The sequence below is a fragment of the Lampris incognitus genome, chromosome 20 (assembly GCF_029633865.1).
Source record: "Lampris incognitus isolate fLamInc1 chromosome 20, fLamInc1.hap2, whole genome shotgun sequence".
NCBI classification, from domain to species: Eukaryota; Metazoa; Chordata; class Actinopteri; order Lampriformes; family Lampridae; genus Lampris; species Lampris incognitus.
In genome coordinates this window covers 24,493,453-24,520,663 of record NC_079230.1, presented here as the reverse complement: position 1 = coordinate 24,520,663, position 27,211 = coordinate 24,493,453, and the positions used below count along the sequence as shown (strand labels likewise).

At 43.3% G+C, this 27,211-nt stretch overlaps 1 protein-coding gene across 1 annotated transcript; it reads right to left on the bottom strand.

The window, feature by feature from the left end:
- Window positions 1–308: 308 nt before the first annotated feature.
- Window positions 309–27,211, bottom strand: dvl2 (dishevelled segment polarity protein 2). Its single transcript, XM_056300051.1, has 15 exons — window positions 26,728–27,211; window positions 20,348–20,417; window positions 17,236–17,390; window positions 11,499–11,608; window positions 11,061–11,190; window positions 8,657–8,747; window positions 8,385–8,454; window positions 7,838–7,977; window positions 5,938–6,014; window positions 5,738–5,805; window positions 5,481–5,615; window positions 4,653–4,784; window positions 3,385–3,561; window positions 2,543–2,767; window positions 309–2,357 (listed from the first exon to the last, which is right to left on the bottom strand). The coding sequence occupies exons 1-15, from the start codon at window positions 26,886–26,888 to the stop codon at window positions 1,795–1,797; spliced, it is 2,304 nt and encodes a 767-aa protein (XP_056156026.1). The 5' UTR covers window positions 26,889–27,211; the 3' UTR covers window positions 309–1,794.

Sequence of the window (27,211 nt, the reverse complement as noted above, 5' to 3'; positions counted from 1 at the left end):
GAAGTAGTACCAATGTTAATATTCTGGAGGTGTAGATTTCTTTTTTTTTATGCTGACTGTTATTGTAACAGAAGAAAATTGCACGCAAAAAAATATTCTCAGCGTATCTGCAACTTCCGTTTTCAATTTATCATTATAGCCACAGTATGCCATAGACTCCCACTGATAACTTAAGTCTCGATTCTCTGCCTGTATGAAAGAGCAGTTCGTGTTTGTAATTATTGTTTGGTCCATCCCTGGCAACAACAGCAAGAGAAAGCTTAAGTGCCCCTACTGAAAAATAAATTTAACCCTGAATAGTATATAAGTATCAAATTTATTCTCAAATACACAAAACAAAGGTGATGATATGAAATCAAACAATGTGACAGTTCCAATGTCATTCTTTTGAAATGCTGAGTCTTCATTTAGCACCTTTATGATTTGGTTATACAAGATCTATATAGTCACTCATACAAAATCGAAATAGTTGAATATTGTGGGTCAGTAAGATACAAAATACATGTAGGGAGCTGGAGCATTTGGGTCACAGTAACTTGAAGATATACATTGTATGCAATCCCATAGTACCGCTTTCTGCATCACCCTTCTTTAAACCTAGTACCTTTACTATTCCACAGTCCCGTACAGATTCACACGGTACTCTTCACAATAACGGTCATTTGACGACTAGGCCTAGGCAGTGCTTACTAAACAGGTTGGCTGCCATTATTTGACCTACTTCTTTTCACATTAAAGCTTGCTATTCTGTACTGTTGCATCTACATGGGAGAGGTGGTTATATACAAAGAAGTTCATTTCAAACTTGATGTTGGTGCACCAACTTCATTCCAAAAATGATTTATTTTTTTGTACCCTTTGGGAGTGTAACAGTCTCATAAAATTTTGAAAAATAAGGCACTTTTGATATACTCCTGGTTACCAACAAAACTGTCAAAGAATGTTGGATGAAAAAAAAAGTACTCCAATGATGACTTCTGTTTAGAAAAGTAACAGAGTGTCGTGTGGTGCCAGCAAATATGGCAAATTATTGTAAATATATGCTTTCAAGAGCATTTCCATTCCAAAAGACCGAGTACTTGGCACCCTCTAGTGTATAAATGTGGTTAGTGTACTTCCTGGTTCGGCAGTTATGCTTTTGAACCATATCACTGACTTGAGAAGCGCTTCTGCACAAATCAAAGACTTAAATGTTTGTAGTGATTGCAGGCTGCAACTCTGATCTGCTCTTATAGGCAGTGTGTCCCCATTAAGCCAGATAATGACACTTCAGTGAAAGTCCTCTCCTGTTCCCCTGACCTGGCTGGCTATTGAGGAAAAACAAACATTATGCGTACAGCTCACTCAGTTTGAAAAACACACACAGCCATACAGATTAAAAGAGCCAGCGCAAACCAATACATCCAGCTTAACTGTGAACATGATACCGATGAAGTTCACTGATTCGCTTACAAGCTGTTGACATCAGAACAGAATGTGGCCATTTTGTTTATGTTTAACTGTGTGATTGCACATCTTGATAGTAACCTGGTAAAAGGGGGTAAAAACTAAACTTCGTATACAAATTTGGCAAGAAAATGTACTTTTACTGTGCAAAGATATTCTGTGATGTTTTTTTTGTTTTTTTTTTCTCTGCCAATATAAAACTCTTTTCTCACTAGACTTGAAGTAAGCAACCACAATCTTAGTAGGCCCTTGAGAGCTCAAAAGCTACCACCAGATACTCAGTCACATAGACAAGTGGAACTTGCACACTGGCTTCACATGAATGGAAAATTCTTGTCTGCTCTCCTACTACATGACATCCACAAAGAACTCACTGGGGTTGCCCATGGCCAAATGGAAAGACTGGCGCGAAGCTGTCAGCTCTGGGGGTACAGAGCCTAGGTCACGGGTCGGGGGTGCACCGGGTGGGCCACCTGGTGTGGAGGAGGGAGGCGGGGGTAGGGCGGGATGCATTGGGGCTGTGGGTAGCTGCTGTGCGTGTGGAAGCGGGTGAGGCCCCATGGCTGGGTGAGGGTGCTGAGGTACCATCATCACCATCATGGGATTGTAGGGCAGCGGGATGCCAGGTGGGAAGGGGGACAGGTGGGGTGGCTGGGGCATGCGGTGATGATGTGAGCGCTGCGAGGAGGCGTGGCTGTGCTCGCTAGGAGTGGCTGAGCCGTGACCACGCCTCAGGCTGCTGCGAGTGGAGTATTCCGATTCGCTGCCACTACCAGAGCGAGAGTCGGCCCCACCTCCTTCTCCGGCTCCACCAGAAGGAGACTTCTCACCTCCCCCCACGGTGCTGCCAGGGCCTTTACTGCTGCGACGCCTCTCCCCCTCGCTCCTTGTTGACCCGCTGCTCCGGCTCCCTGGGGACAGATACACACCTCCATAAGACTGGATTCAAACACTGAATCGGGGAAGCTGTGATGTCATAAATTGTCCTCGTCCATCAGTCACAGAAAAAGACATTTATGACGCAGTTACATCCACCCCCATCCTTTCAGATCTACCCATGCGTTCGAGGTTGGCCTCATTTCCTGTTAATGCTTACCTTCACTGTGCTGGCTGCCGGTGCTTCCGGGGGCATAGCTGTAGCTAGTGAGCTCGTGGTAGGGTGGTGGTTGGCTGGAATAGGGATGCGTGGGGTAGGGCTGGTAGGGGAAGGTGTGCATCAGGGGCCACGGGGAGGCACCTGGGAGGGGCAAGGGAGCAAGGGTGTCCTGGTCAGAGGCCCCACTGGAGCCATCATTATCGTTCAAGGAAAGGTTGGCCATATCTGGGAAAGATAAGGTAAAGTCAAGTCAAGGAAAGGTTATCTGTACATGTCTGTGAATGTTCTCATTCATCCAGGTCATTGTTATCCAAAGTAGTTGAAGGGGTTGAAGGAGTTACAGCTGCATTTTAAATTTTAGTAAACTAGGTAGCCATTCTATTCAGTGACAAACTCAAAAAGTAAAAATCCTGCTTTTTTTTTTTTAAACAAGCTTCAACACCAGACTTTATTCATCCACTATCATGGGGATCTTACTCGTGACATTTTCTTCCGACTTTTCCCCTCATAAACAAAGCTACATAATCTGTTGACCGTAAGGCTTGCTTAGCTTGGTGGAAAAGCATTTCCCTCTGGTTTTAAAGTGACATTTTTTTTAAAATGTTTGGAGTGACAGTGTAGGTCTTTGGTTATTGAGGACATTCCATGACTGAAAGAAATCAGAGGTTTGATGCTTTCAACAACATGTCCATTAGCAGCCATGCGTTCTATAGCAGTGTGCTGAAACATGACAGTCAGCCCCACATGCTAATTCATTACAACTTAGTCCTGAAAACAGTGTTATCTAAATGCCAATGACACAAATGAATAATCGCTCCTCCACGTGTAAGTGAACTACTCACAGTTCTCACAGTCACTGAAATCTCCAAAGATGTAGTAGCACTGTTCGGAGAAGGTGATCTTGTTGACTGTGTGTCGGATGAAACCCGCTTTCAGCAGGTTGCTGGCATATTTCCTGGCCTCGCGGCGGTCCTGAAAGCCTTCAATATGGTGGTACAGCCACTCTACCACATCTGAGCCTGTAGGTGTGCACAGAGGCAGCTTAACACAAACATGTAAGTGATGTGTGTATAGACAAACACACACACACAGAAAAAATTCCAATACAACAGCTATGAGCATATTTCAAGAGCACAAGCAACAAATATCGATAGATTGAGAGGCAAAAGTTAAATGGGGAGCTATTAATAGTTTTAAACGCTCATGTTTACCAGAGATGAGTTTAAAAATTTAGGCACAAACATGAATACAAGGAGACTAAATAAGTAAATTGTTGTCACAAGTTCTGAGTGGCCAATTGTGTTTTGGCTTTGCACTTTTGCCAGCAATTTAGCCTTGTTAGTCACAAGATGATAAAACGAAGGGAAATACCGTATACTGTGACTTCACACCGAATCTCAGTGTCTATTGCAGTCTATAGCAAAATTAACAAATGATTTAGCACTCACATAACTTTGCTATTCTACTTTAACAGAGTATCTTGTCCTTTTTAATGATGTATAGGGTACGTTTACAAATGTGAAGTATTGCAAAGCTGCTGAATTTTTTTTTTCTGATCTCATTACTAGTTTCTAAAAATGAGACTACAGATTGAATGAAACTCCTGTAACATTTATTAATGAACAACAAGAATGCTTTAAATTCTGTTAATTTTCTAAATTTATTTAGTTTAACAATATTTTTACTTTCTGATAGTAACTGGCAGGAAAATCTGTGAAAAAAAAGTGTTGGTTTGAAACATTACTTAAAAGCAGTGGTCACTTGCCACGGCTGTTACAGAATTACCATTTTGTAACGCTTTACAAACTGAGTTGCTTAAACAGTGAGAAATGAAAAGAATTCAAATTAAATTCAAATGCCGTATGGGGTGAAACCTATTTAAAAGTAAAGAATGGAGAGGCATGGAATCTATGCAACTTCTCAATGTGATTTACTTGCAGGTGATTTCAATTTAACAGACGTCCTCCATACTTGCGTTTTTTTCCTCTGCAAGTCATGGGTTTTCAATTCTGGGAGCATAATGCCTGCAGTTGTACAGATCGGAGAGGGTACAGCAGCTAATGCAACTAGCGAGCGTTTATCTCTAAGTAGCATCTTTTTCAGGTCCTACCAAGGAAGGCGTTGGGAATGGTGATCTTCAGCCACATGCGATCCCTGACCTCCAGGCCAGACTCCGGAGAGGCCATGGCCTTGGCGACTGATGCCATATCAGAGTGCAGTGACAGGTTAAAGTCATCAAAGCCTGGAAAGAGGATTAAATGACGTGAAAGAAGAGGGAGAGAGAGAGAGGAAAAAGAGAGATTTTTGATTTTCAAAAATACTTAAATAAAAATGACAAAAATGTTACAAAACACAATAAACAGGATAAAAATCAGCACAGTCGGTAACATAAGATTCACAGAATTTAAAGAGAGAGAGACAACAGACAGACAGTGAGACACAGACAACAGAGAAAAAGGCATTAAGACCACGAAGGAGGTGGATGGGAGAGGGGGAGATTAGGGAGATCAGAGAAATAAAAGTGTGCAAATTGGCAAAGATCAGGAGACAAGTGAAGGGGCTGGAAAATGGGAAGAAGAAAAATGGGATAGGCATGGGGGACATCAGAGAAGAAAGCAAGGCAGACATTATTCATCCAGTGAAATAAAAGAGCCGGGACAAAAGGAGAAAGACAGATGTGAAAGGTAATTCTTGTGCCAAGGTCACCAACAGAGGTACCTGGCAGATTACAATGGGAAAGAGATACTTATGATAATGAATGACAGCCAGGCCTTGAATGCCAATAGACAAAGAAAGCAGACGTTTACAAATGAAAAATGGATATAGAGCTATGTCAGGGGACAGTATAGGCTGCCTGAAAAACAGTAGGGAATAAAGAGACAGAGTAAAGACTGAAGAGGAATCACAACACGTGGAAAGAGGTAGGATTAATGCTCACGTTCTGTTTCAGTGACGGAGGATGAGGAGGTGATGGTGCTGAGGGATGAGCTGCCTGGATATGGAGGGTAAGCCCCGGTCAGAGCCACAGAGTGGCTGACCCACGCTGCTGGGTCTATGGGTCGGATTGGCTCATCTGCACAGGAAGAGGGGTATGAGGGTAAGGTTACAAATCGGGACATTGGTCCAATGCATTGTTTACCCAACAATAACAGAATAAAGACACGCTTGGCAACAGAATTGTTTCAGAGCACTCACTGCGGGGCAGGGTGAAGTAGCCTTGAGGAGAGGGGTCCCAACACTTGGCCACAGTCAGGATGATAGGCCTGGCAAACCAAGTGGTTCAGAGACCCTCATTAGCATCATCAATCAGAAGAACATTCTCCTTATGCTGGTCCAAATGCAATGGTGTGGTGTGATAAGATCTGAGGTGTTGAGTAAGAGGGCCGGCCACTCACCCGGGCTTGTGTACGATCTCCCTGAGAACCCGTACTGCATCATCATTGCTCATATTCTCAAAGTTGATGTCGTTCACCTTGAAGTGTCAAAAATTAAAAAAAGAAAATATCAGTCTGAGCTGACAGGTTTAACAAAGGAGTTCTTTTTTTTGGTTGGACCAGCTGGCGGGTCCCTGACTGAGCGACCACGTTAGCATGACTGAGTGAATGATCATGTTTGACACGATTGGGCCACTGGATCAGGTGACCAACAACGTTACATGATTGGTCAGCCGAGCGCCGAGAGGCATGAAGGAGAGCACACAGTACCCCAAATAACAGTCACTCTGACAAAACACTCACTGGCGAATTCACAAAAGGATTGTGCGGCTTTTGTGGCCACTAAACCTGTAATTCTCAAAGCACCCGCAAAGGGTGAAATGCACCCTTAACTGTGCTGCCAAGTAAATAGCATCTCGGTTCTCCAGTGCTATTTGCACGTATTTAAATTAGGTAATGTACATACAATTGGCCCCTTTCTATGCAAATGAGCCTAACTGCAAAAAAGTCAAATTCCCAAACACCAGCATTACCAGCCACATGCAGTTAAAGTAAAAACTATTAGTTCCTTCAGAGAGTCGGTGTTAACAGACGCCCAGACTTTCCAGTGATGATGGAAGCAATGATTGTAGACAGGTGAAGACATTGTCATGCCAAATGTGCTCGTGAAGGGATATTTTGCAGGGGAATATCAATTTTTGATTTAACTGAGATTGAAATCATTCGCAGATACATGTTGCCAGGTCAAACAATTCTTGCTATACTATAACCTCAAGGATGACACTGAACCTGCCAACTGTGTTGGCATAAAGCCACTATTTATACTTTGCTACATGGATAATTGCAATCAGATGCAAAACAAAGGCAAATTGCACTCAGGTGCAAGACTTTATGGGTGTGGTTGTGCTGTGACATCATTCATGCAATGTCTTTTGTTAATCGGATCTTGAGACAGGGCAGATAGCTGTTGCAAGTGATGCACAATTCATGGCGCTATCAGCGGCCACAACCCAATTTTTGTGAATTCGCCTGTCAATACAGTGAATCTTAGTAAAACGAGATATAACTGTGCATAGAAACAGATGAAAGAGGCAGGGTAGTTAACAGATAATTAGAATGAGTACACTTACAATAAGATATGAGTGGAAAGTATTGTTCTTGCAACTGCATTTATAACCTTTTTTTATTTTTTTACTCGAATGTAGCTTAACCATGTCTTGTGATATGTTACTTCAGTACACTTAAATAACAAATATTACTTGGACCACTACAGAAAATTGCAGATGAACATTTGATATCCAGGAATTCACAGTATAGATCCTAGAAGCTGCTGTAAACCGGAGTCAAATTCCTTGTATGCACACTTGCACACTTGGCCAATAAAGTTGATTCTGATTCTACCACTGACTATCCCTGAAACAAACTGGCCACATTTCAAATATTGACCACACATGGTCCAGCCATGTGCTAGATTTTGACCTAGTCTTGTTGTCGAGGGAAATAAATCATCTAAACTAGCATGTCCATTCATTTGATTTTGCTGAAGGGTCCCAGAGCTGAAAATTTTCTACATATTTACACACCTTCCATCCCCCCACTCGCGCAAAAAAAAGAAGAAAAAAAGAAAAGAAAAAAAGAAGCTCACCATCAACTAAAACAATTAATCCATGAGATTGCCCCAGGAGGAAAACTGCTCCTAAGAGCTCAAATTAGACTCCTGCCACGAGTACTAACTCCACAAAGAAATCTAACATCAAATCCTGCAGGAAATGCTGATCTAAACAGGAATGCAAAGAAAACTCTTAACCATGGGTGGCAGTGCATTCCAGTTCAGATTAGCCCGTGGATCTGTTTTCCTCACCTGCAGCAACATGTCCCCGGGTTCGATGCGTCCGTCCGCTGCCACAGCTCCTCCCTTCATGATGGAGCCGATGTAGATGCCCCCGTCCCCTCTCTCGTTGCTCTGACCCACAATGCTGATGCCCAGGAAATTGTACTTCTCTGTGTTTGAGAGGGAACGGGTTGAAACATAAGGGGACACATATGCTTCTGAATAGCCATTTTCCCCAACGGGCTCAAATGAAAGGGAGTACAAGACAATATCTGACTATGAGTGAGAAGGAAATGAATACATATGGAGAATACAGGTATTTTACTAACAGTAAAAAAACAAAATCCCTACCTCCTTTTTTTGGTGTGAGACAACTATCATTAATTTCTGAGTTACTCGATGTTGGCAACTACTCTCTTCATTATTGATAAATCAATCTATTCAGTTGATCAATGACAAATTGATCAACCATTTTGCGTGCTTTTGTTTTTGTGTGCCTTGTCACACCTTAGGAGGTTAGCAGTAGTTGTATTAACATTCAGACACAAGAAGAGCAGCTGGGCAGAATCATACTGACCCATGTTGAGAGTGACGGTGATGATATTGAGGGACATGGTGGAGTCTGTCACGCTGCTGAAGGATGAAGCCTGGGGTCAAAACAACAAAGGGATTACCAGAAGACACACGTGTGGACACAGCCTAACATAAATGCAAGGCTATTCAATGCAGACTCTTTCTCCCAGATCATTACCCAAGTAGCACTTAATTTTAACCTGAGGGACCTGACTTATTTAAAACAGACATACAAATGCACTTACACATAATTTTATTTTAATTTGCGGTTCTTACCCTCTCCAGGCGTGGCGGGCGCTGTTTCCTGCGTCGGCGGTGGCGTTTCAAAAGTCTGGAGGCCGTGCTTTGCTCCGTTGAGCTGCTGAACCTACAAGTTCAAGGGTCAGCAAAAGGTGAAAGGTCAGGGGGGAAACGAGCGAGCTTACATCTTTAATAGCCTTTTCTAACAGTTTCGTTTCTATTTTCACTTGCAGGAATTTGAACCCCCGACAGAGTGGCTCACTGAGGCTGTATGGAAGACAATGCTCATCTGAGATTTTTTTAAACAGATGCATACATTAATCTTTAAAATGAAAAGCCTTGCCAAGACACAACCAGTACCAATTTCTGATTATCTTTTTAGAACATCAAACAGAATCAGTACCAAATTTATATATATAAAGTCAGATTATGTTTGTATGTTCGCTTAAAACTCCAGAAATACTCATTGTAGAACAAAAAGAAAGGTATCTTTAGAATCAGCACTTTCAAAGGATTGCACAGTTTGAAAAATATTTCAAAAACCAAATAAAATATTAATTTATTTGCAAAATTTGAGTGTATTTTGCGCGTTCTGCTTGTACTTAAATAAAACTAATGTCTAAAACAAGCATATGGATTGACTGGCACATGCACTAATTTTTAAACAACAGCAAAAGTGATGCAAATAAAGTCCAGAAAAAGAGTATTCACTCATGAAAGAGTCAGACATGGAGCTCCAACGTCACACACAGCTAGGCCTCCCTACATTTTCCATGATTTTCTAAGGAGACTTAACAGGAGACTGCCCTAATTATATTAGCTGTTTATCTCTGTTTTGTTTAAATGCTCATTTGTCTTGTGATACGTAACGTAATAATGTTTTTACTGATCTAGCATGCATACGTTTGTGCTTCATTCACAATGCCATTTCCATATACACAAAAACCCAATAAAGGGTCTTTATTCTGAAAAACACAACTGCCTCAGTAAGCCATTAACATGAGGTATGAACTAAAAGCATCTCTCGATTACACCAGTACATACATATATATATATATACACAACAGAGTCCAAAAAATGATGATTAATGCTAAACCCTCATTCTGCAGCAGGCCCTTAACGTTGAGTTTCCCTTCGGTCTTTAAAATCCACAGCCAGCGTTTCTGTTGCCGCGATAACAATTTGACAAAAATATTGGCAGGGCAGTTTCAGGTTCGTTTCAAAAATGCTAAGAATTAATTTTTTCCCCCCATCCATCCATTATCTGAACCACTTATCCTGCTCTCAGGGTTGTGGGGATGCTGGAGCCTATTCCAACAGTCATTGGGCAGCAGGCGGGGAAACACCCTGGACAGGCCACCAGGCCATCACAGGGCCCACACACACACACACATTCATACCTAGGGACAATTTAGTACAGCCAATACACCTAACTTACATGTCTTTGGACTGCGGGAGGAAACCGGAGCCCCTGGAGGAAACCCACGCAGACACAGGGAGAACGTGAACACTCCACACAGAGGATGACCCGGGATGACCCACCAAGGTTGGACTACCCTGGGGCTCGAACCCAGGACCTTCTTGCTGTGAGGTGACCACGCCAACCACTGCGCCACCATGCCGCCCTCTTTCTTTTTTTTTTTCCAATAATATTTCTATGTAAGCAACAACTTCGCCAACACCGTGTGAGCGTCATCCATCCACTTTCTGCAACTTGTCAGATGGTGGGCAAGTGTTGCAAAGTCGTGCAAAAACTGACAAAGCAATAGGGCAATAAAGGTGTTCACATGTCTAAACAGTATTAAAAACAACGTGAAACAGCATTCAGAGTGTATCTTGCTTCCGTAATGTCATGTATTTCCCAGGAAATCAAGGTGGGACAAAACATAGGGAGGGATGCAATTTGATGCTTCACAATGTGATCTGATCAGGGAAAACAAATTATGATCTCATTGGTTGGAGTATTGCTTATCCCCCTGCTCGACAGTTAAAAGGATTGGATTTTGATGTAAAATAAGTAAAAAATTGTATTTTTGTTGGGGATTTTGGCATAGGTCATTGAACAGGTGCGTAACATGATTGGGAAATTGAGCTAATGAGGTAAAATGTCAATCCTCATTTCACATTGTCAATAACCTGATTAATATTGGAATACTCCAGGTTTGAATTAAAATGTATGTACACCAGCTATGACGGCTATGTTAATCAAAAAACTGTTCCCATGGCCAGGTCCTATTCAGAACATTATCTTCATTCAGATTAGTATCAGAATTTTGGTATGCACGTAAACATAGTAATTCTGCCAATTTTACATCCCAGATATGATATTCAACAAATCCTATTGACCTGAATTGATCAGCAATACAATCCCCCCCATTCACTGATAACACCCAAGTAGTTCCTCTTAACATCCCCCCATTCGTTTTCCTCAGTTCTCAACCTGCTCATGGTGTCGTCATCCTCAGAGTCACAGAAGCTGGTGGTGTCTAGCTCACTGCTCATCACTGTAGTGGAACTCTCGTAGCCTGCCAGGTGGCGCTCTAGGCGGGTCTGGCCGTTCACACGTGGCCCTGAGTAACCAGAGGGAGGAGTCAGAGAGAGAGAGAGAGAGCGAGAGAGAGAGAGAGGATATTTGCCACAAGCTTTCATGTTTGATCATGTCAACTCCATGTCCCCAAGCAAGATTTTTTTTTCCTTCATAAATCACAAACATTCTGCTCCCAGTTATTCTCTTCCCTCCATGATCCAATCAGCAACTATTGTTTGCTTGGACGATGGAAGCGTGCCTAATCTTGATGGCAAAAGAATCTCAAATGAGAAGTAAGGAGTTTAGTGGAGCATTTCCAAAGCTGCTACAGTCTGTTGATGTGGTTCTCACCGTGCGGCTCCATGTTTTCTCTGTGCCGTGGCCTCTCTCTCCTAAAGGAGACCACAGACTCTGTTTCAGTCTGGTCATCCAGGGTCTCCACGCTGCCGGCTGCATTGGGACTGTGTAGGCAGAGTGAGGGAGGAGAGGAGAAACATCCTGAGCATTAGAGAAATATAAAATGTTAAATTATTCACGTGAAACATATCAACAAAGGAAACCGACTTTGTTTGACCCCTAACATGAATGACTCCTGTACCCAGAGTTCCAACATCCAGTTTTGTTATTCAGGAGGTAAAGAGTTATAGAATAGAAGATTATGGGTTTGTTGGTTGTCAACTGAACACTTTTGGCCAGCTGTCAATATTGTAACAAGAAATGTCAAGCATTATTTTTCCTTTAATGTACTGACTCACTTACAGTAAATTTATGTTCAATGTCTTCACTTTAGATTTATCATTATGGATACCTTTAACTTCAGTACAGAAATCTGAAATCTAAACATATCGCTCAGATATGATGTGGCCAAATCACTGTGTGTCTACAACACTTGTTGCACATCTCCAATGGTTGTATTCATGTCAATCAATGTCTGCATTATGCATGCATTACTTTTCCCCACTCTTCCTCCCCACTGCTTTACATTATTTCTAGGCACATTGTGCTGGACTGCATCCAGACTGTGTAAGATCTTGATAACTGTGGGAACCGAACACCCTTCCAAATGTTAGATCTGATTTTCACACGTCTAAACCTGTCATTAGTTGCTTTCAGGAATGATGAGATGATAAAAATACCATTCATGTTTAAGGTATAACCAGGGTTTCATGGCAATTGTGATGGTAAGATGCCATCACCCAATATCTCTACATGGAAACAAAGCCTTTCTGTGACGGAGAGGGGTGGCACCAACAAGACACCGAATATGAGATGAACAAATTTGAAACTGCTGCACTGTGGTCTAGAAGAGTGGTTCTCAACTCTGGTTCTTACATGCTGTGCCAGGTCTAAAGAAAAAACCCTGATTAGACAAGTTGGAATACCTGGCAAAATAGAAAACCCAGCCATATTTGGGATACCTGGGGAGTTGAGAACCACTGGGGTGTGGAGTAGAACCAGCAAGCCTTTTTTTTTCAGGATATCTTAATACAAATGACCTTACTATATGGTCCAGATGAAATACAAACCTATGAAAAAAGTTCCAGAGCCTGACCGACACTGGATTTTTAAGACAGATAGCAATTTTGATATTTGAGGATTTAAAAATCAGATAATGATATCCATCAATTCCATCCATTATCTGAACCGCTTATCCTGCTCTCAGGGTCGCGGAGATGCTGGAGCCTATCCCAGCAGTCATTGGGCGGCAGGCGGGGAGACACCCTGGACAGGCTGCCATGCCATTACACAGGGCCGACATACACACACACGGACGCACACACACACACACGGACGCACACACACGGACGCACACACACACACACACACACACACACACACACACACACACACACACACACACACACACACACACACACACACACACACATTCATACCTTGGGACAATTTACTATAGCCGATTCACCTGACCTAGATGTCTTTGGACTGTGGGAGGAAACTGGAGCACCTGAAGGAAACCCACGCAGACACAGGGAGAACATGTAAACTCCACACAGAGGACGACCTGGGATGACCCCCAAGGTTGGACTACCCCGGGGCTCGAACCCAGGACCTTCTTGCTGTGAGGCAACCATGCTAACCACTGTGCCACCGTGCCGCCCTGATAATGATATATACATTCATTCATTCATCATCAGCCGCTTCTCCGGGGTCGGGTCGCGGTGGCAGCAAGCTAAGTATGGCACTCCAGACATCCCTCTCCCCAGCAACGCCCTCCAACTGCTCCTGGGGTATCCCCAAGGCGTTCCCAGACCAGACATGTAGTCCCTCCAGTGAGTTCTGGGTCTACCCTGGGGTCTCCTCCCAGTTGGCCATGCCCAGTAAACCTCCAAAGGAAGGCGTCCAGGAGGCATCCTAATCAGATGCCCGAACCACTTCAACTGGCTCCTTTTGACGCGAAGGAGCAGCGGTTCTACTCCGAGCTCCCTCCTGATGTCTGAGCTCCTCACCCTATCTCTAAGGCTGAGCCCAGACACCCTACGGAGGAAACTCATTTCAGCTGCTTGTATTCACGATCTCACCCTTTCGATCACTACCCAAAGCTCATGACCATAGGTGAGGATTGGAACGAAGATTGACTGTTAAATTGAAAGCTTTGCCTTCTGGCTCAGCTCCCTCTTCACCACAACGGTCCGGTACAATGTCCAACATTACTGCTGACGCTGCACCAATCCTCCTGTCAATCTCCATCCTACCATGGCCTCAGACATGGGAGGTGCTGACTCTCATCTCAGCCATTTCATACTCAGCTGCAAACCACCCTAGTGTGCGCTGGAGGTCACGTTTTGATGAAGCCAACAAAACCACATCATCAGCGAAGAGCAGAGATGCAATTCCGAGGTTCCCAAAACGCACACACTCCTCACCTTGCCTGCGCCTTGAGATCTTGTCCATGAATGTCACAAACAGAATCGGAGACAAGGGACAACCTCGGCAGAGTCCGACACCCTCCGAAGACGTGTTTAACTTTGTGCTGAGAATGCGGACACAGCTCTGCTCCTCTCTTTACCCGAGTGTCCAAAACATACGCCCGCAGATCTGATGATATGACCACAAAGTCTATCATCGATCTTCGGCCTAAGGTGTTCTGGTACCAAGTACACTTATGAACTACCATATGTTCGAACATGGTGTTTGTTACGGCCAATCCATGACTTGCACACAAGTCCAATAACAAGGCACCGCTCGGGTTCAGATTGGGGAGGCCGTTCCTCCCAATCACGCCCCTCCAGGTTTCTCCATCATTGCCCACGTGAGCGTTGAAGTCCCCCAGCAGACACAAGGCGGAGCCCTATCCAGGACCCCACCCAGAGACAGAGACGTAAAAACCAGGTCCAGAAAGTAAATGTCCAAACCATGTATTTGCTCCAACCATGTTACTAAACCAGCTGATTTAATTAGCTGGTTTTCCCTACCTAGTTGAGGAGTGGTGTTGACTAGAATCTGCTGGTGTAGTGCATGAGTGAAGCAAATACATGGTTTGGACTTCTTTCTGGACCTGGTTTTTACACCTCTGCCCAGAGACTCCAAGAAGGCTGGATACTCCGAATTGCTATTCGGTGCATAAGCACACACAACAGTCAGAGCCTTCCCCCCAGTGACTCGCAGTCGTATAGAGGCGACCCTCTCATTCCCCGAGGAGAACTTCAACACGGCGGTGCTCAACCAGGGACTTGTGAGTATCCCAACACCTGCCCGGTGCCTGTCACCTTGGCCAACTCCGGAGAAGTAATGAGTCCAGCCCTTCTCCAGGAGTTTGGTACCAGAGCCCATGCTATGTGTGGAGGTGAGCCCAACTATATCTAGTTTGTACCGCTCCACCTCCCGCACTAGCTCAGGCTCCTTCCCTGCCAGAGAGGTGACATTTCACATCCCAAGGACCAATCTGCGATGCCAGAAGTCGGCACGCCCCGGTCCTTGCCTTTGCCTGCCGCCCGGCCTGCATTGCACCCTACCCCAATGCTCATCCCCGCGTGTGGTGGGTCCATGGGGTGATGGCTCTATGTTGTTTTTTCGGGCTGGGCCTGACCGGGCCCCATGGGCCAAGGCCAAGCCATCACATGCTTGCCGGCGAGCTCCCTTCCCAGGTCTGGCTCCCGGAGGGGGCCCCGATTTCCCTTTTCCGGGCGAGGTGCTGTAACTCTGCTGGTGTCAATTCATTGGGGTTTTGTGGAATCACTCTTAGTCTGGCCCCTCCCCTGGGACCAATTTGCCTTGGGAGAACCTACCAGGGGCTACTGCCCCCGACAACACAGCTCCCAGGATCACCGGGACACACAAACCCCTCCACCACGTTAAGGTGACAATTCTCGGAGGGGTGATAATGATAGATCGGCTGATATTCTTTCTTTTTTTTCAGAAACACATAATAACATAAAGATTTTCCTTAACATTTTTTTTATGTTTAACTAAATAAATCTGTTTGGCTACCAAGCCATATTATATATTTGTTCAGCTCATGTTTATTTACATACCCCTTCTGGTTCAATAACTTCCAATGCACTGACTAACTAGACATGCAAGTCACGGATATATTTTCCGTTGCTTCATTTAGGCAGAATATGTTAAATGCTGGTTTAACTGCTCATTAATGTTAGCAGTCTTGCACTGATAAATACGACATTAGCTAGCTTTGTGAGTAACTTAATTCAGCAATGGACAGCATTATAAGCTGCTGTAAGCAATGTTGCCAGAGAACTTTTAGAAGTGATGAGGGAGAAATGATAGGGCCGTTGTTTGTTTACTCGCTAGAACAGCCACACTGTTTCATAAATAAACCTACAATCAAATTTGTCGCCAGCTTAGCCTACACCACTCAACTACAGTAACGTTAAACCTAATTTGGATGTTTTTATGATTTGGACTGTTGGTACCAGCTTTCACGTTACTGTAGTCAGCTATGACTGACATGAATGTTGTCAGGCTTATTTAGGCTAAGAGAGTGATGGGGGGTATTTATTATTATTTAAGTAATTTATTTCACGTAACAATTACCAACTTACCATGAACACAGATGATCTCTGTCGTGGGCTATTCTGCTCAGTTCTGCTTGGGTCAAATGATTGTTGCGATTTGTGGCATTCCAAACATGTGTTTTGCCACAGTGGAGTTGCAAACTATGCCAGGACAACACTCATAACATGGCTGAAGGATCCATCTTCCGCCTCTCCGTTTCTTTTTTAACCAACCAATTATGACTTAAGGCACCCTTAAAAAAAAAACTCTAAAAAAAACAGTCACGCCAACACGCATCTGGTCTTATGGGTTGTCATTTATCGGCCATTATAAATGCTGATATCGATTTATCTGCAATTACCTCATATCAGCTGATAATATGGGCACCGCGATTTATCGGTCAGGCTCTAGAAACAACATCTAAATAATGTTATGCTGTGTCCACACTGTGATACAGATTTGTGGCACTGTCCAGCTAAATTGGAATCCCCTATGTCTTGTGTCAATATTGGCGATCTAGCTGTTGCACACTTACACAAATTGCACTAGACAGGATGTTAACTTTTGGCTATGATATGATTACTATACAGTGGTCTATTATGTCTGTAGATTGTCACATTATATCTGCTGACTCTCTTTGTAAGTCACTTTTGATAAAAGTGTCTGCAAAATGAGAAAACGTGAACGTCTATTCATAACACAAGCTGAAGAATCAGCAGGCTATCTGTACATCTTGACAATATAATATGTTGGAAGTGGTTCCCATGGCTGGCACTGTTCATAACAGTGGGCGGGCCGGGCTAAGATCATGTTCAAATGGGCTGTTGTATTCTCACTAATGGTCAGGAACATGATACTGGGGACGAATGAGGTATTTTGGAAGGGATACAGTACATACAGTGTTATGACTAAAGGAGAGGTGTGGGTTTGTGTTTACATGTGTGTGTTTTGTAACTGGAAGAAGAGGTGAATTGTGCAACTCTGTACAATGAATTCTAAGTCTTCAATCAAACAACATTGCTGCGTAGTCACTGCCAAAGTCATTATGCCTGCCCATGTACAAACACAATTGAGTCTTTTGTGTCTAATTAAATGTTGTTTGTGTGCATCTCACTGGAAAGATGGTGGTCTGGAGTCTCCGATGCCCCCGGTTCTCTCAGCGGGTGGGGGTGGAAGAGGCGGGGGAGGGGGTGAGGGCTGGGCACAGACCTCCGCAGGGGGTACCACCGCCACCGGAGGCTCTGCTGCTGGAGTGTCGGAAGATACCAACTGACCGGAAGAAAAAGGAGAGAGGAGAGAGAGACAAAGACAGAACGAGAGAGATGAACAAAGAGATAAAATAAATCCAAGATGAAGGTGATGAATAAGAGCTATAGCAGGGAAAAAGGGAGGAGAGAGGAGGAAGTGATGGAGAGGAAAGTGAGAGAGAGAAAGAGGGGCGCAGAAAACAAAAATATGAAAAAAAAGAGAAATTGGCACCAGAGAAGCAATGGTACAAATTGAGATTGAGTGATGGGAGGGAGAGAAGAGAGAGGGTGAGAAAAGCAGAGGAATGAATGGCAGTAGAGAAGGGGAGTTTGGGGTGGTGGGGGGTAAGATGTCAATTACTTTCACACACAAACGTTGTGTTCTTTTCAGGCAGACGTCTCGGGGGCATATTGAAACGCTATCCTACACTTAACCTGTCTCTCCTCATTATAAAGCTCAAGTGTGGGTGCCCAAACACACCATACACACATGCAAAGTAACACACACCGCAGCAATTAGGTCGAACGCTGCACGGCATCTCATTACCTGAAAACCTTAAAAAAAAAAAGGCTTACACAGTCAGGGGAAGAGAGGTAGTAAAGACCAGCCTACCCAACAAAAATGAACATAAAAAGAAGTTGCGGAGAAATATGCCAGTTCTATTAACTACATAAATGCTGGAAACATCTTGACAAACCTGAATTTAAAAAGTTTATAGGTACTGGGTAGTGACGAGTGTATCCACATGCATAATTTAGGTATCTATATTTGAATTACAACCCGATGACTGGTGATTCCATTGATTTTCAAAGTTCTGAGCATTTCCCTCAGTCCAGATAAACAAGCCCCTAACGCGCTGCTTTATTGCCAGTTGGAACAAATTCAGCCCACAAGAGTCAATTAGCCTGTGCAGGCTGACATTTGCCTACTTTATTGAGTCGCTCTCCACCCTTCGGTACCCGCTAATAGTGTTGCGTGACTATGGAACACTTGCTCCTCTGGGATCTCTCCATCCATCTCGAATCATGGATCACATATCAGTCCCTCGGTTCTCCTCTCTTTGTTCCCCCTCTTTTAATCCACTCCCCGGTTCTTATGCACTTAACAGATGCTCCTAAACCTGGCTAATCGGCCCAAGTCCCAATGTTTTGTCTCCACTCAAGTGAAACCTATGCAGATCTGAGTGGGATGGGTCTTGAGAAGAAAAGGAAAGGCTGAGGTTAAATCTGGCACTGTACTGTAACTGGCAACATGCTGCGCTGCACTGAGCTGGCAGGCAAATATATTAATTAATCCTGAGAGGTTAAACCACACTGGCAAACCTCGGCCCACCTCCTGCTTTGTTTCGGCAAACTGACCGCCCGATTAGTGCCACATGTTCTTTGGCTGGAGTATCACAATGACATGCATACTTGGTTGATCGAGTCACGAGTCTGGGAACTTTTTATGTCGATATAGAGCCATGTGAATTTTTGGAATTACAAATTGGCTTCACTAAACTTCGCCTGTCTAAAGCTCTACCCATCAAACTGGTGAGCTTATATTCTGCTTTTTATGACCATCCGGGTTTCCTACTGTTTGAGGAAATCCTACCCAAGTAAACGTCGACAGATTTGTAGTGGGATAAAGTTGGTCTGAACTGGCGATTTTTACGTTTTTGGCTTGCAAGCCATATAATTGTGGGGCATTATATGCCATTGTGGGGCAGGCTAAGCTAACTGCTAGCCCATGCAGACCGGCAGTTCCGACAGTCATCCTGGCTGGTGTTCGTTCTCCTGGACAGTGATTTTTTTTTTATTTTTTTTTTTTTAGTTTAGATATATGTGTTAGTTTGGATATACGTATGTGTTCTTGTAGTTCTTGGATGTGTTTTTGTCTTTGTGTTGCACTGCTGTGGGAAACAATGTTTCATTTAATTTCATGTGCACAAGTGCATGAAATGAAATGACAAAGTGTTTCTGATTCTGATTCTGATTGCTATTCCATTTCACCATCTTTTGACACAGGCATGTAAAAATAGAATGATGAACTGTGACATCAAATAATGGTTTTTATTATCTCCGCCAGGTGGTAGCCTGGAGGGAATTATGCGTTTGGTCACGTGTGTCCACGTGTGCGTGTGTGTCTGTCTGTGGGTAATCTCGCAAGCTACTGGACCTATCAGCCTAATTTTTTTTTTGTGCCGTTATGAGTGTATAATGAAGAACATCTTGTGGTTGCAGTGATTCAAAGCCTGTGAAAAACGTTTACTTTCGATATCACTGCTCCTTCCTCTTTCTTCACTCTCTAGCTTGCCTGACTAATGCTGCTCTCTGTTGCTGCCCAACCTAAGTCAATCATGCGCATGTGCGACTCACATCTATGGTTGAGTCAGATCGGGCGGCAACAGTGTCAAAACCAAAACATTATGTATTCGGCTACATATGTATTCGAGTCCTGAAAGTAAACGAGAAGTTGATTGTATTTTGCAAGTATCGCTTTTACACTTCCTGGTTGTACATAACTGAATTATATATATGTCCACGCTTGTCTGGTGGAAGGAGCTTAGGAAAGAGAGGGGATGGGAGGAGGGCTGCAGGAGGAGGGCTGTATTTTCAAATTCTGGCGGGGGTTTTTTTGTTTTTTTGTTGGCATTTTCCAGAAAACTGCCTATCCCAGCTTTAACAGGGGAAAATGTGAGGTGGCAGCACAAAGCATAATTATGCAACTGAAAATATGGAAATTGGTAAACTTTAATTTATGTCTACTAATCAATTAGTCATGAGTTGAAATTTTGTTTAGGTAAGTCTGGGGGTGAGGGCAGGAAAAAGAACCGCTGGATTTCAGCTGAAGGACCTTGCCTTTAAAATTTCCAGGGGAGCCATGCTGGCGAATGATTTACATTCCACCAAGTAACAGATCCAGAGCTAGGGTAGCTATCTAGACTATGACATCTGAACACAAACACACCCAAAAGTATTTCATTTATGATATCTTACCCATGACACCACTCTGCCGTTGAAACATGGCAGCTTGGCACTCTCATCGGAAATCTCCTCCTTCACCACTCTGGAAAAAAGAGAGTGAGAGAGACAGAGGAGATAGTAGGCAACTCGTGTATATGACTGCCATAAATCAGCACAGCGGATATTAAGGTAGAGAACAGACACACTCAGCTTGCTTGCACATGTAAGTGAGAGATGATATGAATATGGAGTTTCTTCTGCCACTGTGATGGGAAGTAAATATATATTAAGATAAATAAATAAAACACACTCTTGCTCCAACTGTGCCTTTGTAAATTACAAGGCCTTATCGCCAAGAGATGAACAGATACACGATCCTCCTGACAGTGCAAACAAAATGTTGTCGTTTTAAAGTTTTGTTTTGTATTGTTAGTGCTAGAGATAGTTTACCCTGATTAAGTTTTGGTTCTTACATTTGTGCCATGACCCAAAAAAGTATGTTTTTGGGTTCACCATGTGTTCCTGTGACGGCAGAATGACAACACAGGACTGAACTAACAATAACCTTTCAGCGACTGCCAGAGCTAGGGCTCTCCTTCCACTCGTAGCCATAGCTCTTTCAAGACAGCCCTTTACATCTGTGGGGCTGTTGGTCCCTCCTCCATCGTTTTCTCCCATGTTTGCCAGAAAGACAAACAGTCAGTCTTGGCTATGTAATTTCTGCCCGGCAGACTGCCACTATGTTATTACAGCAGTTTACTGGGAGTGGGGAGGACGAGGGCTACATAGTGGGACACTTAACTGCTCGAGCTCCTCGAGGCTTTTTTCAGGTTCATTTGTCACTGTGCCTCCTCTTATGTGTGAGAGTTGGTCAGACTCCACTGGGGTTTGTAAGCAGCTGTTGAGAGCTGGTTTTGTGGGCGAGTGTTAACGTTGGGCCAGACTGTTGTGGGTATGGGGAGGGATTGTTGCGGGAACCTTAGTCTTGTGTGCACGGGTGGTGTGTGCGGCTAGTTAGCCAATGTTTAGTTAACAGGCTGTCTTTGCCCCTTCTGATCTGCTCGTCCCTCTTTCTTGCACTCCATGAGGAACTCCTGCCCAACCACAGATGGGTGGATGCAACATTCTACCCCTGAGAAAGTAATTGTCTTCATACCTTCGCCATCCAAACAAACAAAGTGACCTCAGTCCGAGCCATTTCACACACATACTAAAATGACTCTAAAACACACACACACACACACACAGGGCTGCACGATATATCGAACATTTACCTTCATCACGACATCAACATGCGTGATGTACGTATCGCAAAAGACTGCTTGAACTGCAATAAATGGTATATGCAGTTTGTGTTGACTTTGGTGCCCCTTCTGGAAAAAAGGTGTAAGTGTCAGTTGGCTGATTCCGCCTCAGTAACAACAAAATATAATATAAAAAATAAAATTCTAACATTAGTTACTCACTCTGCAAAACTGGTAAGACATCAGTTTTAAATTGAGACTGTTACATAATCATTTATAATATAAACAGGGGTCGACCGATGAGGTTTTTTTCAGGGCCGATACCGATATCGATTATTGGTACGTTATGGCTACCGATAACCAATATTTGGGGCAGATATTCAGTTGCGGAAAATGTAAAAAAAAAATTTGCCAAAATTTACAGCAACACAAACGCCAACACAAGGCTGCCTTTAAATGAGCATATGTTTAATAGAAAATATTTAAAAAAGATAAAAATGAAGTGCATGATGTTCAAGGCACTATCTGACAACAATTTAACAATTTAATGTAACAATCTGAGTGGAATTCTTTAGAACAAATTTAAAGAAATAATGAAAATATGCACAACTAAATCGAAGCCCAAAAAAACTTTAAACTATTAAGACTCCACATTCATAAAAGACAACAATTAAACCAGCAGCACGCTACCGCTCTATGCTACCCCACGCTGCATGGGGAGCACGAGCTGTCCAGTAGTTAGCATAAAAACACATGGAATTCGACTAACGATTCATGTGTTAATGACAGTGTTGTAGTACTCGAGTCCGACTCGAGTCCTGATCAGGACTCGTGACTCGACTTGGACTTGAGCACTGATGACTCAGACTTGGACTCGAGCACAGACTGCATTCGGACTTGGAAGTTGGGAGACGAGGACTCAGACTTGTTAATTGATAAAGACTTTTTTTGTTTTTGTTTGGCTGTTGTGTCACAAAGTAAATAAACTCCCTTTGAAATGGTGACAGATTTGTCGTTTTTGTTTAATGTAGACCTTTTTATTTGTATGTCAGCTTTTTTACGGTGCCAGAGTGGAGCACTGGAGCCCATCTTGGAACTCGACTCAGACTCAACCTTGATGACTCGGGTAACAGGGACTCGACTCGGACTCTTTGGGGACTCAGGCTTGGACTCAAACACTGGGGACTCGAGACTCGAGGTATAGTAACTCGACTACAACACTGGTTAACGATGCAGTAATTTCTAAACTAGAAGACATATATTTCATGCAAATCACCAAGCAAAGTACAACCATTGCTTGATTGACACATTTGCAAGAACGGTGACATAGTTAGGATAATTACCTTATAAAGGGAAAGTTAAGACAGACACGTTGCTTTCTTTCGGTTCAATGTATTGAATAAGGAAAAGTCAGCGCATGCGCCCCTCTGTGGCAATCCTAGGCATTACCAATCAAGCGATGAACCATGTACCCAGAACAAGTCGATCTCAGATTAAATCTAAAGTACTGTCACATTAGCCATCCATCCATTAACCAAACCGTTTATCCTGCTCTCAGGGTCACGAGGATGCTGGAGCTTATCCCAGCAGTCATTGGGCGGCAGGCGGGGAGACACCCTGGACAGGCCGCCAGGCCATCACAGGGCTACTGTCACATATATATGACATCAAAATATGTTGTACATGATACCACGTTTGATGACCACCGCTCTTATAGCAATGCGTCACCACCCGACCTCATCGTCTGGGATTAACAAAGTTGTATATGACAAGAAAATATGTTGTACACGATACCGTTTAATGACCGCCACTCTTATAGCGCGTTCATGCACAACACTGACAATAACACCTAAAATATCACACACTAGCTTTTTTCTTTTGGCCTAGTTACATTTGAAGGTTAAGCACAGTAGTGGAAAGTGTGTTCTCTGTTTGAATTGACAACCTGTTGTCAAGTTCATGTCGGACTGACGTTATGCTCTTTGGTGTGTGTGTGAGTGTGTGTGTGTGTGTGTATATGTGTGTGTGTGTGGGAGGGAGAGAGAGACATTGAAATTAATGTTACAGAGTGAGTTTTGTTACTAATGTTATGGCATGCTTTTCTTACCAACCGAGTGGGATTTATGGCATCTGTCATGCTCCTCTTACCTTAGAGAAGTGGTCTGGCTCCACGATGCTTCTCTTCTGTGTTTGTGTTGTTGGAGTGAGTGTCGTGCTGCGCTTCAGGAGAGTGAAGGCTGCGTCAGAAGCACGCATATTGTGCAACGGACTTTTTTTTCTTTTCTTTTTTTTTTTTTTAAATCGGCTGGCCGATAAAAATTATGCCGATAACGATAATATGAAAAATGACCAATATCTAAGCCAATCCCTAAATATAAACTCCTAGTAGCTGCTTTAAATAGGCCCATATCTTCTGTTAAAGTGATGAAGAAACTATACTGCCATGCAACGAAGTTGCTGGTATTTGTTCATTGTTTATATAGCCGCTGTAGCCAGGTGCATTTTTTTTTTCAAAAAAAAACCATGTTGCTGGAATGGAAATAATGCATTTCATTTTTTTATTCAGTGTGCATAGGCTGCTCATTGTCTGAGGTCTATGTTAGCAGCAGTCCTAAAGCAGAAAGACATTAACACTGTATACTTCAATATCTGTTTATTTATCGGGAGTCATATCATCATCGCAATATTCAACAACGTTATCGCATATCGCATGTTTTCCTAATATCGCGCAGCCCTACACACACCACTCGCAAATATGCTGTGCCCCACTAGAACTTTAAAACCTCAAGTTCCTCACGCCCTTCCTTGTGCTCCTCCTCCTCTCCTTCAGGACCTTTAATCTCCACACACCCCAGAGAAACACCCACACAGCCTCTCCTTTCTGGTCCATGTGCTAATCTCACTAATACCATTTCCTTTGTAACCCCCTGCCTACACAAGCAAACAGCAGAATACCTCTAAGGATGCACCACCCAACTAGGTCTCTCCCTCCATCTCCACTGGTTTTGTCCCAGACAAGCAACTGGCCTCAGTCCAGCCCCATGTTCTCCACACCGGTCCTGGCCTGATCTGCTCTGCTCCATGTATACCCCCTACCACACACCCACACACAGAGCTCCGGTCGACAGCTGGCCTCATACTAAAGCAAATGAAAACACACACTCTGTTACACAGTCCTGGGCTGGGGGGAGCAGGCATTGATTGGACAGCTGACTGTGAGTTGTGTTTGAAATATTTCATCTGAACCCAGTTGGAGAAATTCAGATGAGAAGAGTGCTATGCTAGGTGATACAACTTCTGTGAAAAGTTGGGGAAATTTCAGGCATCTTGGAAAATAGTTTTCCTAGCCTCTCCTGAGGGTTTGATGTGGGTGGTTCTTTTGACATCGGCTATTTTGCGTTTGAAAACAGTGAGACTCTTGGCACATTTACCATTACCCAGTATGTGCTATAAATAAAAGAATAAAACCTATAGAGCACCTACATCAAAATCTAAATTGGTGAATATCTATTATACAGTGAATATATGTTATAAAATATAAAGACTGTAGCAAAATTATGATACTTGACAGTGATATTTCCATGTTGAGAAATTGGGGCCCATGAAAGAAATTGGGGTGCCACTGTCATCTATGACCACTGGGTTTTTACAGATATTGATTAAGACATGTATTCTGCAGACAATGTCTCACATAATTATGGCATAAAATAAGCATAATCACTTCAGATGAAAAAAATACACAAAGACTTTCTAAGGAACACAGATATAAACATTATTACCTATGCCTTGTAAAATAAGTCATAGCTCACAATTTGAGAACAAATTTGAGGGATATTTTCAAAGGATATGTCAAGCTTTCTCATAACCTTACAAGAAAATTTTGAGGGTCCATCCAAAGTCAGGAATTTCCCGAGCCAGTAAAAAGCATCAGCCTCAAAATTGAACGTCAAGCTCTATTCAGCTAAATTCAACTCAGCCATTCCATCTTTGCATTAAGGTTGACGTTATCATAATGGGGAAATAGCCATGGCTTAATACACATACGGGGCAACGACGTATTTATCATAAGACCTGGGGGTTTCGTTTGGTGACAGTCATACATTCCATTCCAGGAAAATGCACTACAAACAGCAGCCACTTGAAAAATAAGATTAATTGAGAGGGACAGCTCTTTCAGACTAAAAGAGTCTAGGCTGGGGAAGAAAAAAAGCAGAGGGAGGAAGCAAGGGAATGAAAGGGTGGCTGGCAGGCCAAAGTGTTAAAGGGAGACAAAAACCTGGCTTCTCTCCCAAAAGAAAGAAAAGCCCAGGGTTTCACATGATGATGGAGTGAGGGAGGGAGGGATGAGGATTAGGGGGGGGGGGAGAAAAGCAGCCGAGAGAGGGAATGCCTTCCATTGTAATGATGGTCTCCGAAAAATGTCCATGCCTTCTTGTTCTGAACAATTTGGGGTACCACTTGGATATTCATCACGCCTTATAACAACAATGGCTGTTTCAAATGGAGGATGCACATGATAAATAGCTAGACAACCTGATTTGATGGCTTCATTCGAGTTTGCTTCTCCTTACTGGCCAAATCAAGGCGGCCACCGTTGAGACTGCATGTCTTTTTCGAAAGTAACAAAACACAATCTCCCATTATTTACTTGGTCCTCTTGTGATTCCAGATCAGCATCTCAGCTTATTAAAGTTCAAGAGCAATGCTTCTGCAGCAACATCCAGATGTCCTTTCACAAAACTATCAAGCAAGTCTTTTGGAAGTTCCCATGAGTTCATGCCAAACTTTGCAATGGACTCCATATTATCACTCATCATTTTGCATGAAAACCTCAATTGCTCTTGTGCTCAAAGGGTTGGTAAACCTTTCTGGTATCTTTGTTTAACTGCAAACAACAGCAAGGCACACTTCTTGTGCAAAGCAACTACCACTCACCATATGTGGTGTCCAGCACACTTCAGGAGTGTTAAACTTTTTTCTTTTTTTTTTAAAACTTTTTTTCTGAGCTGAAAACATGCAAACCTCAACTCTAAATTTCCACGGTCTCTTCCCAAGTCCTGGCGCATAGACTACTATAGACAAAGCTTCCCCCCCCCCCCCCCATTGTTTTTGAGATAGAAACATATGCAAACCTCAACTTTCCGTGTGCACAGTCACCCACCAACTCACCCGAAGTCCTGGTCCATAGACTTGAAGAAGAACTTATAGTTGGGTTTGTTCAAGACCTGTTTGAAATCCAATAAAGTAATATTCTCGGCGGGGATAGGTATCTTCACCAAATACGGCGTCTCCTCTTCATCGATATGATATATTATTTTGGTTTCCGCCATCTCAGCTGTTATTTTCTTAAGCTCTTCTACAATAAAACAAAAACAAAAAAAAGACAACTATGAGGCGAGGTGAGTTAGCCTGATGGCTAGTTAGCTAGCAGCTAGCTCGGTGGGCTAACGAGACCGGAGAGGTGAAACGATGGCCACCGAGTTTCGCTACGAGTTTAAAAGATCCTCGCAAAGCGGAGCGCCTATTGTTCTTCCTCCGGGGAGTGAGAAAACCCGCAATCCCCTTTTAGTCGAGGGGCTAAAAACCAAATCCAAACGCCGCATTCACACGAACCGACAACCGAGAACTTTTTTCCCCCCAACAAAAACATACA